Here is an 18,846-nt window from a genome sequence, read left to right as displayed (position 1 = left end):
CCCAGCTAAGTCAAGTGGTTATGGTACCCAGACATTATGAGTATGTGTTCACTGACAGAACTATTCTCCTCCATCTTGCAGCTATAGAACTTGTTGGAGACTTCATATCTCTCAACTCGGGCATTTTCTTGAAATATTAACTTCAACTCCTGGAACATCTCATATGCTCCATGACGTTCAAAACGTCTTTGAAGTCCCGATTCTAAGCTGTAAAGCATGGCACACTAAAGTATTGAGTAGTCAGCAGCTTTGCTCTGCCAGACGTTCATAACGTCTAGAGTTGCTCCTGCAACGGGTCTTGCACCTAGCGGTGCTTCCAGGACGTAATTCTTCTGTGCAGCAACAAGGATAATCCTCAAGTTACGGACCCAGTGCGTGTAGTTGCGACCATCATCTTTCAACTTAGCTCGCATTAAAATTCAAGGGAACGGTAGCACAGGCCATTGATCTACAACAACATAGATATGCAAAAACTATCAGGTACTAAGTTCATGATAAATTAAAGTTCAATTAATCATATTACTTAAGAACTCCCACTTAGATAGATATCCCTCTAGTCATCTAAATGATCACGTGATCCATATCAACTAAACCATGTCCGATCATCACATGAGATAGAGTAGTTTTCAGTGGTGAACATCACTATGTTGATCATATCTACTATATGATTCACGTTCGACCTTTCGGTCTCAGTGTTCCGAGGCCATATCTGCATATGCTAGGCTCATCAAGTTTAACCCGAGTATTCTACACGTGCAAAACTGGCTTGCACCCGTTGTATGTGAACGTAGAGCTTATCGCACCCGATCATCACGTGGTGTCTCAGCACAACGAACTGTAGCAACGGTGCATACTCAGGGGAACACTTGTACCTTAAAATTTAGTGAGGGATCATCTTATAATGCTACCGCCATACTAAGCAAAATAAGATGCATAAAGGATAAACATCACAAGCAATCAAAATATGTGACATGATATGGCCATCATCATCTTGTGCCTTTGATCTCCATCTCCAAAGCACCGTCATGATCTCCATCGTCACCGGCTTGACACCTTGATCTCCATCGTAGCGTCGTTGTCGTCTCGCCAACTATTTCTTCTACGACTATCGCTACCGCTTAGTGATAAAGTAAGCAATTACATGGCGATTGCATTTCATACAATAAAGCAACAACCATAAGGTTCCTGCCAGTTGCCGATAACTTTTACAAAACATGATCATCTCATACAACAATTTATATCTCATCACGTCTTGACCATATCATATCACAACATGCCCTGCAAAAACAAGTTAGACGTCCTCTATTTTGTTGTTGCAAGTTTTACATTACTGCTACGAGCTTCTAGCAAGAACCGTTCTTACCTACGCATCAAAACCACAACGATTTTTCATCAAGTGTGTTGTTTTAACCTTCAACAAGGACCGGCCGTAGTCAAACTCGATTCAACTAAAGTTGGAGAAACAGACACCCACCAGCCACCTATGTGCGAAGCACGTCGGTAGAACCAGTCTCATGAACGCGGTCATGTAATGTCGGTTTGGGCCGCTTCATCCAACAATACCGTCGAATCAAAGTAAGACATTGGTGGTAAGCAGTATGACTATTAACGCCCACAACTCTTTGTGTTCTACTCGTGCATATCATCTACGCATAGACCTGGCTCGGATGCCACTGTAGGGGAATGTAGCATGCAATTTCAAAAAAAAATCCTACGATCACGCAAAAGCTATCTAGGAGATGCATAGCAACGAGACGGGAAGAGTGTGTCCACGTACCCTCGTAGACCGAAAGCGGAAGCGTCAGTTTACCGTGGTTGATGTAGTCGAACGTCTTCATGATCCAACCAATCCAAAATATCGAACGTATGACACCTTCGTGTTCAGCACACGTTCAGCTCGATGACGTCCCTCGAGCTCTTAATCCAGTAGAGGGTCGAGGGAGAGTTCCGATAGTATGACAGAGTGATGATGGTGATGGTGATGTGATCCGCGCAGGGCTTCACCTAAGCACTACGACGCTATGACCGGAGGAGTAAACTGTGGAGGGGGCACCGCACACGGCTAAGAAACAACTGTTGTGCCTTTGGGGTGCCCCCTGCCCACGTATATAAAGGAGGGGGCTGAGGAGGCCGTCCCAAGGGGGGCTTCAAGAGGGGGGAGTCCTACTAGGACTTCGTTCCTAGTAGGATTCGCCCCCCTCCCCTTTTCCTTCCAACGGAGAGGGGGGAATGGGAAAGGCGGTAGAAGGAGAAGGAAAGAGGGGGGTGCACCCCCTCCCCTTGTCCAATTCGGATTGGGCAAGGGGGCGCGCACCACCTCCTGTGGTCTGCCTCCTCTCCTCCACTATGGCCCATTAGGCCCATTAACTTTCCCGGGGGGTTCCGGTCGCCTCCCGGTACTCCGAAAAATCCTCGAACCTTATCGAAACCATTCCAATGTCCGTATATAACCTTCCAATATATCAATATTTACCTCTTGACCATTTCGAGACTCCTCGTCATTTCCGTGATCTCATCCGGGACTCCGAACAAACTTCGGTCACCAAAACACATAACTCATAATACAAATCGTCATCAAATGTTAAGCTTGCGGACCGTACGGGTTTGAGAACTATGTAGACATGACCGAGACGCATCTCCAGTCAATAACCAATAGCGAAACCTGGATGCTCATATTGGCTCCTACATATTCTACGAAGATCTTTATCGGTTAAACCGCATAACAACATACGTTATTCCCTTTGTCATCGGTATGTTACTTGCCCGAGATTCGATCATTGGTATCATCATACCTAGTTCAATCTCGTTACCCGCAAGTCTGTTTACTCGTTTCAGAATGCATCATCCCGCAACTAACTCATTAGTCACATTGCTTGCAAGGCTTATATTGATGTGCATAACCGAGAGGGCCCAGAGATACCTCTCCGATATACGGAGTGACAAATCCTAATCTTGATCTATGCCAACTCAACAAACACCATCGGAGACACCTGTAGAGCATCTTTATAATTACCCAGTTACCTTGTGACATTTGATAGCACACAAGGTGTTCCTCCGGTATTCGGGAGTTGCATAATCTCATAGTCAGAGGAATATGTATAAGTCATGAAGAAAGCAATAGCAATAAAACTAAACGATCATAATGCTAAGCTAACGGATGGGTCTTGTCTGTCACATCATTCTCTAGTGATGTGATCCCGTTCATCAAATGACAACACATGTCTATGGTCAGGAAACTTAACCATCTTTGATTAACGAGCTAGTCAAGTAGAGGCATACTAGGGACACTCTGTTTTGTGTGTGTGTTCACACATGTACTAAGTTTCCGGTTAATACAATTCTAGCATGAATAATAAACATTTATCACGATATAAGGAAATATAAATAACAAATTTATTATTGCCTCTAGGGTATATTTCCTTCAAGGGTCTCACAAGGGATTTTTGGCGCCTACCAGTGGGCCCCTTGCTGGGCCTACTCCATCCGCCATGTCCTGAGCCGAAGGCAGACGGGCCTAGATACCCTGGTTCCACAAGCCCGACAACCACCCCATTTGGATCTACCTTGATTTTCTCTAATTTGAAACCGGGAACAAAATTCACCACTCCTCGTGCCTCCTTCTTCAGATGGATCAAAATTCATGTCAAAACTATCACTCAAGAGCAGGTTACTTAATTTTATCCATCTTGAAACTGGGAAACAGATTCACCACTCCCAGAGTCTCCTTCAGATGGACCAAAACTCCTATCAAAACCATCGCTCGAGAGCAGGCTACTTAATTATCTCCATCTTGAAACTATTTAACAAATTCACCACTCCCTGAGCCTCCTTATTCATATCGATGAAAGCTAGCTTATCAAAAACCTCGAGAATATGTTACTTGATTTTCTACATCTTGGAACTAGGCAGTAAATTCACCACTCCCTGAACCTCCTTCAAATGGATCAGAGTTGTCCTGTCAAAACAATCGCTCGGGGCAGATTACTTAATTTATCAAACTTGAAACTGGGCAACAAATTCACCACTCCTTTAGCCTCCTTCTTTTGATGGATCAAACTTGGCATGTCAAAATTGTCGCTCGAGAGCAGATTAAACATAAAGAAGATAGTATGTATCTAGAATGACCTGCATCTGCAAAGGAACAACAATATATAAGCTTACCGAACATGCCGACATTCTAGCGTACTCCACGTTGAGACAACTAGGAACAAAATCCCAAGTAAATGGAGAACGTCTCCACTGGAACCCCGAACCACCACTCCAAGGCTTTCCCATGCCAAAATTAACAACAAAGCTCGCATCCACATTAATTTTAATCAGGTCGAGTGAAATCAACGACAAAGTCTGCCAAACACTACACTCTACTTTTAATTCTTGGAAAAAATAACGATTCAAATTGTTATTGCTCTTAAGGATCCAAGTTTTTACGGATCTTCGAGAATATAAAAAATGGTTTTCGCCAGAAACATAAGAGAACAGAGAGAGAGAGACCCAATCTCAGAGGGGCTCTCGGCCCTCCGGGCACCATGGAGGCTAAGGACAAGAGGGAGAACCTCTCCCCATCTAGGAGGGAGGTCATGTAGGAGCAAGCCGGAGGAGGATCCTCTCTTCCCCTCTCTCGATGGCGCCAGAGTGCTGCCGGGGGAACCATCACCGCGGTAATCGTCTTCATCAACATCATTGTCTTCATCACCTACCTCATCTCTTTTCGGTGGTCCACTCTCCCGCACCCCGATGTAATAATCTACTTGAAGATAGTGTTTTATGCCACATATTATTATCCAATGATATGTTCCCATCCTATGATGTTTGAGTATATTTATTTTGTCCTTTGGTTGATTGATGATCTCGATTGGTTTGAGTTGTATGTTTTATTTTGGTGTTGTCCTATGGTGCCTTCCGTACCGCACACATGTGGGGGATTCCCGTTGTAGGGTTTTGTAATACGTTCATGATTCACTTATAGTGGGTGGCTATAGTGACAGAATCTTACACCCAAGTAAGGGAATTGTTGCATATGGGAGCAAAGGGGACTTGATACTTGATGCTATGGTTGGGTTTCCCTTCATGATTTCTAGTAGTTGTGGATGCTTACTAGAGGTCCAATCATAAGTTCATATGATTCAAGCACAGGAAGTATGTTAACTCATGTCTCTCCCTCATATAAAATTGCAATGATGATTACCGATCTTGTTATCAATTGCCTAGAGGATAATTTCACACAGAGATCCATCATTATTCCACACTCACTATTTGTAACATATTCTAACTTTATGTTGATAAAACCTATTTTTATATTTTAGCTCTTCAATATCATGCAAAGCTATCCTCTTTATACCCACAACGTAGTTTTATTTCTTGTTTATAGATAAAAACAAATGCTCAGTATACGTAGAATCGTATCAGTGGCAGATAGGACTTGAGATAATATTGATCTTACCTTATCTCCTTGTGCGTTCGAAACTCCATACTTACCACTTCCATCTTTGAAAATTTCTACGATGATTCCTTGCACTTGGGGATTATCAGCAAGGTATTGTGAACTATGGAATTCACTATTCTGGGTACCCGATGGTACTTGAGGGGTATAGTGATTCAAATTGGGTATCTGATGGTGATGAGATGAAAGCTACAAGTGGATATGTCTTCACACTTGGTGGTGGTTCTGTTTTCTGAAAGTCTTGCAAGCAGACGATCTTAACGAGATCGACTATGAAAGTAGAACTCACAGCATTAGACACGTCATGCGTCGAAACAGAATGACTTCAAGAGCTTTTTAATGGATTTGCCAGTGGTTGATAAGCCAGTCCCAGCTATCTTTATGAACTGTGACAATCAAACAGTGCCAAGGCTAAGAGTTCAAAGGACAACATGAAATCCACAAAAGCACGAAAAAAGAAGATTAAAATCTGTCAGAAAATCGAGAAACTCCGGAGTGACAGTGCTGGATTATATCCAGACCACTAAAAATCTAGCAAATGCCTTCACGAAAGGGCTATCGTGGATTGTGATAGAAAATGCATCGAGGGAGATGGGCATGAGACCCACGTAAGTCGCCATGGGCGTAACCCAACCTATGTGATTAGAGATCCCATGAATTATGACCCGCGAAAACAACCTAGCGGTCAACTAAAGAGACTACCCTTACTAACCCACTGTGTTGGAGATGCAATACTCTTGTAATCTATAAGGCAGGCTGACTTTTGTCTCAATGTGTTCCAAATCTTGTGTAAGCCCGACTGCTAGTCAACAATATATGAGGTTGGGTAATTTCTAGGAAGCTCGTGAGAAGGTAAGGAGTATGACTAATAAGCTCCACCCGTGGGGTTTAGCCTTCGGCGGCCACGTATCAGCTAATAATAGGTGAAACTTCTGCACGCCAAACTGACAATTCAAGGTATAGTCCATTGTTCAGTTGTGAAGAAGTCTAATCCTGTTGCTCTAGGTGGAATTTCAACTTGACAGACTCCACTAAAAATTCTGGTATATCAAACATTGTTTGAAACAGTTGACAAACTTATGTGCCTCGAGATCTGGTGGGGGATTGTTGGATTATAGATGGGCTTAGGCCTATATAAGACAATAATCCCTGGTTAATCTCTAAGGCCCATTTAGATGCATGGCAAGTGATAGGAAGTTTAGTACCATACTGATAGTGGAGTGAGAGTGAGACCCCTTTATAAAGGTGCTCTACCACATGCCATTGGGAGCTTGGGAAGATGCGTTGTACATGTGTGCTCCTCCTCCTTCGCCACCCGCGCGCCCCGCCTAAGACGTTGGACCGTGGGCTGTTCGCAGACTCGGTCGTGGCCCAGGCCCGTCTACCCAACGACCTATATAAGAAGGCACTAGCCAGTAGAGTGACCTAGTTCATGTTGGGAAACGTTGTATGGAAAACAAAAAATTTCTACGCACATGCAAGATCTATCCATGGAGATGCATAGCTACGAGAGGGGGAGAGCATCTTCATACCCTTGAAGATCGCTAAGCGGAAGCGTTTATCAATGTTGTTGATGTAGTCATACACCTTCACGATCCGACCCAATCAAGTACCGAACATACGGAACCTCCATGTTCAGCACACGTTCAGCTCGATGACGTCCTCGCCTTCTTGATCCAGCAAGAGGGACTAAGTAGTAGATGAGTTCCAGCAGCACGACGGCGTGGTGATGGTGTCGGTGAAGAACAATCTCCGCAGGGCTTCGCCAAGCACGATGAAAACTATGAAGGAGGATAAACTAGAGGGGATGGGGTTGCTGGCACACGGCTTGGTGATTCTTGATGTGTTCCAGGTGCTAGCCCTGCCCCTCTATTTATATGTTGAGCCTCGAGGTCGTAACTTGGAGAAAGAGCCTCCTCAAAATCGGTTTTGCCCGCAAGGAAGAGTCCTTCTCGGACTTTCAGGACCAGACGCCATAGTCCTTGGCGTTTGTCCCAGACGCCATGGACCTCGGCGTTTGGCCCAGTGCCAGACGCCAGGGTCTCTGGCATTTGGCCCCCTGGCCTCCGCAAAATTCCTTCTGCACCGACTTAAAGCCCTGTGGGCCTTACCCCCTGTCCTAACCATATGATCCTATATATCAATCTTTACCTCCGGACCATTCCGGAGCTCCTCGTCGTGTCCGTGATCTTATCCGGAACTCCGAACAACATTCGGTTACCAACATACATAACTCATATAATACTATATCGTCAACGAGCGTCAAGCGTGCGGACCCTACGGGTTTGAGAACTATGTAGACATGACCGAGACACCTCTCCGGTCAATAGACAATAGCGGAACCTGGATGCCCATATTGGCTCCTACATATTCTACGAAGATCTTTATCGGTCGAACCTTATAACAACATACATAATTTCCTTTGTCCATCGGTATGTTACTTGCTCGAGATTCGATCGTCGGTATCTTCATACCTAGTTCAATCTCGTTACTGGCAAGTCTCTTTACTCGTTCCGTAATACATCATCTTGTAACTAACTCATTAGTCATTTGCTTGCAAGGCTTCATGATGTGTATTACCAAGAGGGCTCAGAGAAACCTCTCCGATACTCGGAGTGACAAATCCTAATCTCGATCTATGCCAACTCAACAAACACCTTCGGAGATACCTGTAGAGCATATTTATGATCATCCAGTTACGTTGTGACGTTTGATAGCACACACGGTATTCCTCCGGTATCCGGGAGTTGCATAATCTCATAATCGAAGAAATATGTATTTGACATGAAGAAAGTAATAACAATAAACTGAACGATCATTATGCTAAGCTAACGGGTGGGTCTTGTCCATCACATCATTCTCTTAATGATGTGATCCCGTTATCAAATGACAACACATATCCATGGTTAGGAAACCTTAACCATCTTTGATCAACGAGCTAGTCTTGTAGAGGCTTACTAGGGACGCAATATTTATTTATGTATTCACACATGTATTTAAGTTTTCGATCAATACAATTCTAGTATGAATAATAAAATTTTATCATTAATAAGGAAATATAAAATAACAACTTTATTATTGCCTCTAGGATATATTTCCTTCAGTTCAGTTCACTAACTCCCTCTTGCACAATTCTAGCCGTCATCTACTGGTCCTCTCTCTGTGCTGCTTCCAGCGATCCCATCCCGACGACCGCGCGCACGGTTGGTCGAGAGAGCAGGTGCCTCCGGAACCTTGTCGTTCGAGACCCGGCCCGGGAAAACGGTAATAAGGTTTTTGGGGGAGAGTCTCGACGCGACTTCTCCCAATCCGTCCTCGCCTCTGTTTGTCTCTGCTTCCACTACTTTCCTTGCAATGTCTCCATGGCTGACGACGAAGCCGGCAAGAAGAAGGCCTCAATCGATGCCAAGGCTGTCGCCGCCGCCGCCGTGTTGGCCTGGCCAACTGGAAGGTATGCATGACTCATTCATCCCCTATTTACTCGTTCATGTGTGGTCGTATATATATTTGTTCATAGATGTTTTGATGTACGATACATGCTCACATGCTTAGGTATCAGTATGAGATGCATATCGTATTTGTCATGTTTACTGTATACTCATATATTAGATTAGTCGAGAAAATGTTAATATTTCCATCGATCCTCTCGCTGCCGCATGTAGCAAGCTGTTTGCTCCCATGTGGTACCGGTGGAACCAGAAAAAACACAACGAAGTTGGACAGTAGACCAGCTTCAGTTTCATGTGAGGAGGCTGACTGCAGAATCTGCAGAATTTCGCACGCCCAAACCAAGGTCCAAGCTGCGCAAACACAGAGGTGCAAGTGTCCGTCCACCGGTGGGAGTGATTAAAGTGAACACGGACGCGGCGCATTCCCAGCGATGGCGACGTAGTTTTTTTGAGAGTCAAAGCATAGCTTTTTTACGTGAACGAGTTCGGCATATCGCCTAGTACAACTCCAGCCAGGCGAAGTCCCAGGCGACTCGTCTAGGTTTCCTTAGCCTCTCGCCGGCGCCGCCGTTGGTCCGCTTCGTCTCCTATGGTTTTAGAACCATGAAGGCGCGGCGAATCCCGGCACTTGCCGGCGGGAGGGCTCCGTTTTTACGTATTTTTTTTTTGTTTTATTAGGGTTTGTGTCATGTTCAGAAAGATGAGGTAGGGGTGATTTTTTAAAGATGGAATAAAGTTCTCCTCACCTAGCCTCTGTCCTGGTGGTGCTTCTAGCATCTTCAGAGGGCGTGTGGAGGTGTATCTCCGACGGATCTTGTGGGATTCGGTCGGTGTTTGTCTTAGATGGATCCGCTTGGATCCGATCTTTGTTCTTCTATGTCAGTATGTCTGCAGGTTAGATCCTTTCGATCTACGATTCTCTTAATCGGCGACGGTTGCTGTTCTGGTGTGCTGGTCCTATTGGACCTTAGCACGATGACTTCCCGACTGTCTACTACAACAAGGTTTGTCCGACTCCGATGATGGAGGGGCGATGACAGCGGCGCGGCTTTGGCTCGCTCTAGTGATTGTAGTCGTCGCTAGATGGTCTACGGACCTAGATGTATTTTTTACTTCCGGATGCTCAGCTTTGCCAGTCATGCATGCTAATACCTCCCCGGTATGGTCTGGTGCAACAACCCTCCAAGCAGACTCCAAGCTCCCTGGCACATGAGCCCCATCAATATTAAACTTCAGCACATCTTCTTCAGGTGGCCTCCATTTTCCTTTCTCCTTTGGTGGATTTTGCTTATGTTTCCCGACAACTTCCCAATATTCCATGGCGGCCACGTATGTGCTGTGGCGATCTCCTCTGGCCGTACCCTTCCTTCGTTCTTTCTGATGCGGTTCCTCTCATTTCACCACTCCCACCAGAAGTACAAAATCTGCACACGGTCCTCCATCTTCAGTGACCAAAGATGATCCATGACAGGTTCCACTGAATTATAGGCCTCTAGCTTCATTCTGACAGCTCCCGTTCCCATGACTCGCCACACTGCCTTCACCTCCTTGCATCGTACAATAAATGTCCTCCGATGGCGACGTAGTTTTTGAAGCTGCGGACGCCTTGCACGCTGATGGAACAATTGCCCGCGCCCCTCCGTGAAGCCTGCAGACCATCACGGCATTGAGAGGCCTGGTACTCAAACAGGCCCTCGCCTTCACTGCGTATGATAATGCGAGCCCTGGGTCAGCTTTCCAGGGACATCAAATTCCTTCTGGAGACAAGTTTTATCTAGTTATATAAAGTGTCCAGTATAGGCCCGGAGCATGTAACAAGCCTGCTCATTTTCAAGCAGCTTTGGGTGTGGCTAAAGTGGCCGATGACCATCATATACGGGTCTGTTTGATGTAGCAAATGCTGTGGCCAGCAATTCATCAGGAGTTTGAAAACCACAAACTGGCCTTACATAGCTATAAAGGATCAAGTCCAAGTGTACATTCAGAAAATGGTCTGCACCTTCCCAGCTCAGGAATTACAAATCTCTACTTATCATTTGCAATACAACATGCCATTAGCGTGCCAGTAATTTTACTTGATTGATGGCACAATCTCATTGAAATCTTGCTAATTTTACTTGATTGACGGCACAATCTCATTGAAATCTTGGTCTTTTTGCTGGCCCTTGATCAATGATGGGGTCAATTGCAGGAGGCAATGGCTCCGAGGCCAACAGATCATCTGGCCCTTTCTCTTGTTCTGATGGGACATAACCATCCGGAAAGGGTGGAGGGGGAGGAGCAGGAGGCAGCTGCCAAGAAAGATGTCAAAAGTCCAGAGTAATTAGTAAATGGTTGACAAGGAGGTTCATGAACACACTTGGGAGTAAGATACAGCAGCAGAACTCGCATAAGGTGCATCAGACACAACTTTCTTGGGGACACACAATATGCATCAGTACATCTCATGTGCCTAGTGCACCGTATGTCTCCCCAATTTGCTTTTGCGTAACGGCCACCATCATGTTATCTAGAAATGATGTTTTGCTATCTAAGAATGATGTTACCTTTCGTTGCAAAGACATGAGGATGTGATCCACTCGTTTCAACTCCTTCAAGTCAATTGTTTCCTTTTGGGCCTTTGATTCAGAAGCTGCCGCATCAGCCTCTGTTTCCGCTGTAAATAACAAAACAAAAAATCCAGTTATGCTACTTTTGTTTCGCAACTTGCAGTAAATAAAAAGAATTGTAACATAAAAAGAATTAACATGTAAGTTGTGAAGTACAGCAGCGGCAAGGAACCAATTTCCTGCAGGTGATCTTGCATGAACAACGCCAAAGTGCTAACTATCATTATTACAGATTATCAAAATTCAAGATAAGTAGTAGTTCAATCAACAATCTGTAATGCTAAATTTTATTTGTTTCAAACAGTGTATCCGTTCACATGGACTCAAACTTTATCTGGTAACTTCCAACCTACAAACAAAAACAAATTTCTTTGAACAGTTAAGCATATATACTCCAATAACATAGAGAGAAATAGATATAAGAAAACCGGCGACAAAAAATAATGAATTATCTCTACTACATTGAAGGGGAGTTTGGTTTCGCTTCCACCCCTCCCACCAATTTTTTTTCAAAACCATGCGATAACCCTCATTAAGTTTTTTTTTTCAAACTGACCCCCACCTCCTTTTTTCTGGGAAAAGAAATCCCGTGAAAAACAATCAACAGAGATCAAATAAATCGCCAATAGCAAGAAATCTCTTGGAAGCAAACAACAAAATCAACTCACGTAGTTATACGTACACAATCCCAATCACATCATATCTTTGTTTACCTTCGCCGATGGATTCCATCCCCACAGCATATCTCAATCTCAAAGGGCAACCTGGTGCATGTAGCTCCCGCTTGCGCAGGGTCCAGGGAAGGGTCCGACCACTTTGGGTCTATAGTACGCAGCCTTTCCCTACATTTCTGTAAGAGGCTGTTTCCAGAGCATATCTCAATCTCAACCCAATAAAAAATTTCCTACGTTGAACCACTAGAATAAAGTTGCCCCTGTTGCAACGACGGGTATTTAGCTAGTATTCCATTTTATTCTTGGAGCTTTACTCTTAGAAAACAAAAAAATTGCCTATATCTAATTTTTTACCTGCAGAACTCATAATTTTGCAAAATATACGACTAAAAGTTGCAAAAGGCCATTTAACTAAAAGTTGCAAAAGACCATTTAACTAAAAGTTGCAAAACCTATGCACAAAATCTCATTTCCATTCATAATAATAATAAGAATTGTCCATTTAACCCAAATTTTTGCCTTTGTGCCGCCACCTACTGCTGGCTGCAAACACACCAGCTATAGCTGCACATGCCATAGCATAATAAACGGCTATCACACACTGATCAGTGCTAACTGCAGTTGACGAACCATGTTATAGAAACCAGATTCCCCAGAATTATGGATCCTGCTGGTACCAGATTTCAGAAATTGATAGGTTTTGGAGAATAACAGCGGTTTAATCAAGGCTAGAAACTGAAGCTTGACCGAAGAACTTAACAGAAATGAACTTTATTACTGAGTGAATAGAGCTTCAGAAAATCTGAACCCCTAGCCCAGTCAAAACAGAGTAAGCAATCTTTGGAGAGAAAGGGTAAATTGGCTATTTGAAATTAGTTTAACCATGGAAATCTGTCAAGAAACCAAAAAGGAACTTGAATTTTTTTTCTTTCACGAAGGAGTAAGGAATTAAATTCGGGACCGCTGAAAAGAAAATAGAGATGACTTTAGAGTTAGCATCTTTTAGGTCAACCTGCTGATTCTGAAACTTTGCTGCTAGGCATAAATCTCAACTCCTCTAGAAAATGAATACTTTTTTGTGAACCTAATGACGAACCAATTACTGCATTATCCTGACCAATTGTACCACTGCTTGTTAGTTTCATTCTTCCAGTCACGAACTACAATGCATAAAATCAGCTGGATGCTCAATACAAGTATATATTTCGCAGGCGATACAATAACTGGCCAAAACTACATCATGCATAAGTGATGTTTATTCAAGTAAGAAAAAGGGTAAAAGAAGAGGTAAAGAAGTGGATAAAATGTGAAGACCATACCATTACCAATCTTCTCCAATTTTGAGCATGCCGTAGAAAATGCTTTTGATATGTGATGCATAGCCCTACTCTGAAATGCCACAGGAGCAGAAAAGGGGAAACATTAATCAACCTAACACTCTGCAACTCGGATTGGCAAAATCACAGAAAAATTGTGCGAATGAAATAGCTCAACAATATACCACATTGCCATCGTTGTCAGTGAGTGAACTATAGAACCTCACTGCAGAATTTCTGAAAAAAAAAAGAATAAAAGGCTCTGGAGCTTTACTATGCGGGAGGCGAAAACGCTGCCAAGCAGGGGCGCCTGGTAGATGGAGCCGTCGAGGATGTAGTAGGCGAGCAAGGCGTCAGACTTCTCGGCGTTCGTCCTCTTCTGCTTGCGCATCACGAACAGGTGCGGCTCCATCACTTCGCTCAGCACGTACTCCAGCCCGGTCATCTTCCTGCGACCACCACAAGGAACGGAGCAATGAGTGACCCTCGCTACCGGCGAATTGGGCAGCGAGAGAGGAGGAGCGGGGAGGGGGAGCTAGGGTTTTACGTGAGCTGGGACATGTCGAGGGGGTGGATTTGGCGCGAGCGGAGGGACTCGTTGTTGCAGGTGATGTCGTAGAAGGGGGAGAGGGCGAAGTAGTCGAAGACGAGGTTGCGATCCAGCGGGTAGGTGTTGAGCCACAGCTGGTCGCGGAAGCAGATCCCCGTCATGTCCGTCCCCGGCGGGGGCGGGAGCGCCGCCGGGCCGTCGGCCGGCGGCGGTGGGGGCAGCGGCGTCGCCGACATCGCCCGGCAACAAAATCCCCAAGGGGCACCGCCGAAGTGCAGTTATGTGAAGATGCTGCGGGATCTGGGTCGCTGGTTCGCCGCTGCTGTGTGCCGGTAGGGTCGTGCCGTCGTGGGTCGGCTTCGGCCGACTCGCCGCGCTGCTGTGTGGGAGGCGGCTGATGCGCGTGCCGGCGGCCGGTGGGCGGCACCGCGGCGGACGGCGGCTGTTGCGACGGTGCCCGGTGGCGGCTGAGCGCTGCGTGCGTGCCGTGAGCTTGGGCTATGGGCTGCTGCGTGCTGCGTGCTGTCTGCTGCTGTGCGCAGTGGTCAGAGTGTGGGCTGGGCCTAGGTATAATTTCTCTTTCTCCAGCGCTGGGCGGGCCACCGGCCCAGGTTGGCGGGAGCTCCTATATAGCGCTGTAGGCGCCGGTTCGCGTCGCTGGCGCCTGCACGGACCCGAACTGGGCCGGGCCAGGAAACGCAGCCAGGCACAGCGAGGTTTATAGATCGCAAAATTTTCTCAAAAAAAAAAAGATCGCAAAAAATGCAGCAGAGCCAGGATTCGATCTCTGACCGCCACCGCAGTAGCATTCGAACTCAGCCACTACGCCAACCTTATTATGCTGTTTATTTTAGGGACAAACCGTCTTTAGTATATACCCAGACTGTTATACTTATTATTTTATGATAAAATGAAAAGAAAAAGGAAATGAATGGACAATATAAAAAAGTGAATTTCAAAGAAAGTTCATAAAATTGAAAAGGTTCGTAAAAACTGAAAAAATATCATGAATTTGAGAAAACTTCAAATATTTGAAAAAAGTTCGCAAAATTTAGGATGAAGTTCATGAAAATTCAAAAAAAAGTTCACAATTTTGGAAAAAGTTCACCCATATTGAAAATAGTTCACCCATATTGAACAAAAAGTTCACCAACTTTAAAAAGTTCATCGACTTTGAATAAAAAAGTTCATCAAATTTGAAAAAAAACAGTTCAATGGTTTTGAAAGAAGTTCGTTGATTTTGAAAAAGTTCATTGATTTGAAAATAGTTCATCGAAATTGAAAAAAATTTCATCAATTTTGAAAAATAGTTTGTTGATTTTGAAAAAAAAAGTTCATGAAAATTAAAAAAAGGTTAATCAAATTTGAAAAAGTTCATAGAATTTCAAAATAGTTCATCGAATTCAAAGGGGTGCAGGGGGAACCTGGTCGTACAAAAAGGAAAAAAAACAGAATACAAAAAAGGAAAAAAAGAAAAAGAGTGAATAAAAGAGAGGAAAGTTCGTAAATTTTCAGAATTGGCTGCATGTTGGGGTGGTAACAGAAGCATGTAGCGACGGGTGAGGTATGAGGTTCGAGTAGCAACGTAGTCCATTACTCCCTCCGTTCGGAATTACTTTCATCGGAAATGGATGTATCTAGACTAAAAACATAGAAGAAATAACTCAGGCACCCCTACATGGGCCGGCCCAGCACGGAGCGCTGCAGGCGCCAGTTTGCGAAATGCACACAAACGGGCGCCTGCAGCGCTAAATAGGAAATGCCCAAGTTGGCCCTCACTTTTTTTGAGTGCTACCACACATGCCTCCGACAAACTAACCCTACCCAAAACCCTTTCCCCACTCGTGCCCTTTCCCGTCTGAAGCGTCAACGCCGCATTCGGACCAGAGCGGACGCGACCTCTCACTGGAGCCAGCATTAAAGCGGCGTGCCAGCCGAGAGCGTCGTTTGCACCGCATCCTGGTGCACGCGCCTTCTCCGCGTTCAAATGATAAACCGTTCGTCTGCCTCCCTTCGTTAATCATGTTCGGTAGCCGAGAAACCTACTCTAACGCCGCCCGTCCATCTGTCTGCCGATCACTATTAACCACATCGCCACCAGGTCTGATCCGCCTGTTATTTAAACGCCTGAGCCAACAATAGCGGCATCCAACCTCCTCCGCTCCCTGCCTCCTCTCGGTACCACACCCGACGTGGCCTCCTCGAGCTCCGAAGGCCTGCATGCGGGACAACCTCTCGTGTGAATTAAAGAAGGAGATAGCCGCCACTGCGGCCGACAGGCGGACGAGCTCTCCAATGGCCAGCGTTGCGGATGATCCGGTGCCACCATCCTCGTCATCCCATGTAGACATCGCCATGGGCGAGGTGCGGGCTCACTACACCGATGTGGTGTTGGAAGGATGGGAAGCCACGTTCAGTAGCACAGATCTACCAGGCCTACAACCTTCACCTTTTCCGCGAGCACAAGCACACGGAGGAGCAACTCGCCACCGCCACGGGCATCATGACAGCTGTAGACATGGACGAGCAGGAGGCTCTGCTCCTATCCTACCACTGCGCCCGCGACATCCGTCGTGAGCGCTTGCAGTACCGTCTCCTACAGACGGAGAAAGAAAGCCACATTTCAAGAGATTGACGAGGCGGCGATTGAAGTGTACAACAAGGACGAGGATGACGTCGCCAGCTCTGCATCGGTCGCGTCCTCCACCATGACAATGAAGCAGGCACATCCGCGGGCACCGCCGGCAACAAGGAAGCGTAGAGCATGGAAGGACGTCGGCACTCGGTTCCCACGAAGTCCATCACTTCTCCCCTTTCGTTGAAGCTAAGCTTTGGTGGGCTCATCATCATCGTTCGATTAGCCACTTGCTGGTTTTCGCGGAGGCTGGGCTTCATTTTTCGGGGCTCATGGTCGTCCGACGAGTTGGTAGACATGGGAAGCGTGCAGGGGCAATCATTAGACTAGTGTTTAGTCCAAATATATCGAAAACAAAACGCATGTGCTCCGATTTGGATGAAGATTAGTCGTTTTAAAAAAAGCATCGAGATTTTAATTAAATTCATCTGTTTTGTTTAAATTTGCATCAAAATTGTTTAGTTCCGATAAATTCCATTTGAAAAGTCTCCGGACATTTGCGGCTGTGTTTGGATGGCTAGCTCCCGCATCAGTGTTTGCCGACTGCTCCCCATCGGCCCGGCCCCCATAGCCGGCTCTCGCATCAGTATCTACACACATTTGTAGGCCTTTTAAATTGAGATATTCACATCTTTTTTAAAAAAAATCCTCATTAAAAAAAATCTAAATTTTAAAAAATGTTCATGAAATTAGAAATATAAGAGTAAAAGAATAAGGAACTAAAAAAAATCAAAAGATAGAAAAAAAATTCAAGGTTTTAGAACCTTCCCAAACCGGTGTGAAGGAAAACAAAGAAATGGGCGGCGAGCAGCTCTGATTGTCCATGTTAGGGGAATAGGATCCCCAATATCCGTTGGTGCTTCCGGAAGCGCGTGAAAATATTTTTTGAAATGTCAAGAAAAATTCAATAAAAAATCTATGTGGTTCTTTGTCACATCCAAGTGCTACATATAAATTTGTAGGCAAAAAAAATTAAACATTTTGATCTTTGCAAAAAAAAAACCCCACCAAACGTCATTCCAGAATGTCATGCTAAATTTGTTTTTCTTTTCACCAGGGAAACACCGCTGCTCGTTTTGCATGAATCTTTTTAAGGATGTTTGAGACACTAACACGATCATCTAAAAAATCAGAATTTTTAATAATATTATAATATCTTTTTTGTTTACTATTCACGCGGAAGCCCGCGCTCCAGGGAGGCAAAACGCCATTCGATAGGATCCACCATTCAACGGTCGCACCGCGGTTTGACAGTCCCGATTGACGGTCGGACATGCATGCATGCATGGTTGTTTCCCTTGGAATCGATTGCGTCGTCGATCAGGTCTCCCGGGTGCCACAAATCTCAGCACGACTTTCATTTCCTCACGCGTTGACGAGCTTTGCTCGTTCCTGCTACAAAAACGAGCCACTACTATCGCTCACAACAATAACGTCAAAATAGAACTAACATGGCAAAAGGAAAAACGTCAAAATAGAACCAACATGGCAGCTCCATGCATCCAGATGAGGCGAAAACAGGAATGGATGCATGCATCGACCCACCACACGTTCCAAAAGCCCCTCGTGTGTTTTCTGATTGATTTTCCAGAAGTTGCACCTACGTCGTACGTGCTTGGATGGACTAATTATTAATCCCGTGGGCGGTTGGCGCAAAGGGTTCAAGGCTTTGAGCCTTTGACGCTGTCGTCGTCGCAGCATGCATGACAGCGACCAACCAACGGTTAATAACAAAAACAGTTTTGCTAAAGCACATCTAAATGTGCCATAAGTATTGCACATCTAAATCATATATCATTGATCTTATGTTGAGATTTATGTGAATATTTTTTTTCTTTTTTTCTTTGTGCTTGATTCACTTACTTAAATGTGCAATAATCAAAGCACATCTAGATGTGCTCTAGACACTCCCAAACAAATAAATTAATCGATCTAGGGGCAACTGCATGTGCATGGGCGGCTTCTGCCAAAGCCTCCACTTTCCATAGCGATTGCCGATTATAACTTTGACAAGAAGCTAATCATATGTATGGAACCATGCACATCAGCACACGCATCGTCGACCGGGCTCGATCTTGTCGCCCATACGTACGATCTATAAATACCTCGTGCGTCTGCTTGGAGTTGCCATCATCGGTCCATTCCATCCCACACATTAGTTTCCACATTTGCT

At 45.0% G+C, this 18,846-nt stretch overlaps 1 protein-coding gene across 1 annotated transcript; it reads right to left on the bottom strand.

The window, feature by feature from the left end:
• Positions 1–10,778: 10,778 nt before the first annotated feature.
• LOC119330515 (mediator of RNA polymerase II transcription subunit 6-like) lies at positions 10,779–14,509 on the bottom strand. The gene is made up of 5 exons (XM_037603623.1): positions 14,036–14,509; positions 13,763–13,937; positions 13,492–13,561; positions 11,436–11,545; positions 10,779–11,180 (listed from the first exon to the last, which is right to left on the bottom strand). Exons 1-5 carry the CDS (start codon positions 14,272–14,274, stop codon positions 11,025–11,027), a joined length of 750 nt encoding a protein of 249 aa, XP_037459520.1. The 5' UTR covers positions 14,275–14,509; the 3' UTR covers positions 10,779–11,024.
• Between the last annotated feature and the right edge of the window lie 4,337 nt (positions 14,510–18,846).

The sequence above is a fragment of the Triticum dicoccoides genome, chromosome 7A (assembly GCF_002162155.2).
Source record: "Triticum dicoccoides isolate Atlit2015 ecotype Zavitan chromosome 7A, WEW_v2.0, whole genome shotgun sequence".
Lineage (NCBI taxonomy): Eukaryota > Viridiplantae > Streptophyta > Magnoliopsida > Poales > Poaceae > Triticum > Triticum dicoccoides.
Note: the sequence above shows the minus strand (reverse complement) of the source record. Positions and strands in the feature narration are given on the sequence as shown.

What these genes read in the sequence shown, in the direction of transcription:
- LOC119330515 (XM_037603623.1), bottom strand. Translation starts at nt 14,274, where the DNA reads ATGTCGGCGACGCCGCTGCCCCCACCGCCGCCGGCCGACGGCCCGGCG. An exon ending in CTCGACATGTCCCAGCTCAC is followed by an intron (nt 13,938 to 14,035) that starts GTAAAACCCTAG and finishes TGGTGGTCGCAG; the next exon opens with GAAGATGACCGGGCTGGAGT. An exon ending in GCGTTTTCGCCTCCCGCATA is followed by an intron (nt 13,562 to 13,762) that starts GTAAAGCTCCAG and finishes GTGGCATTTCAG; the next exon opens with AGTAGGGCTATGCATCACAT.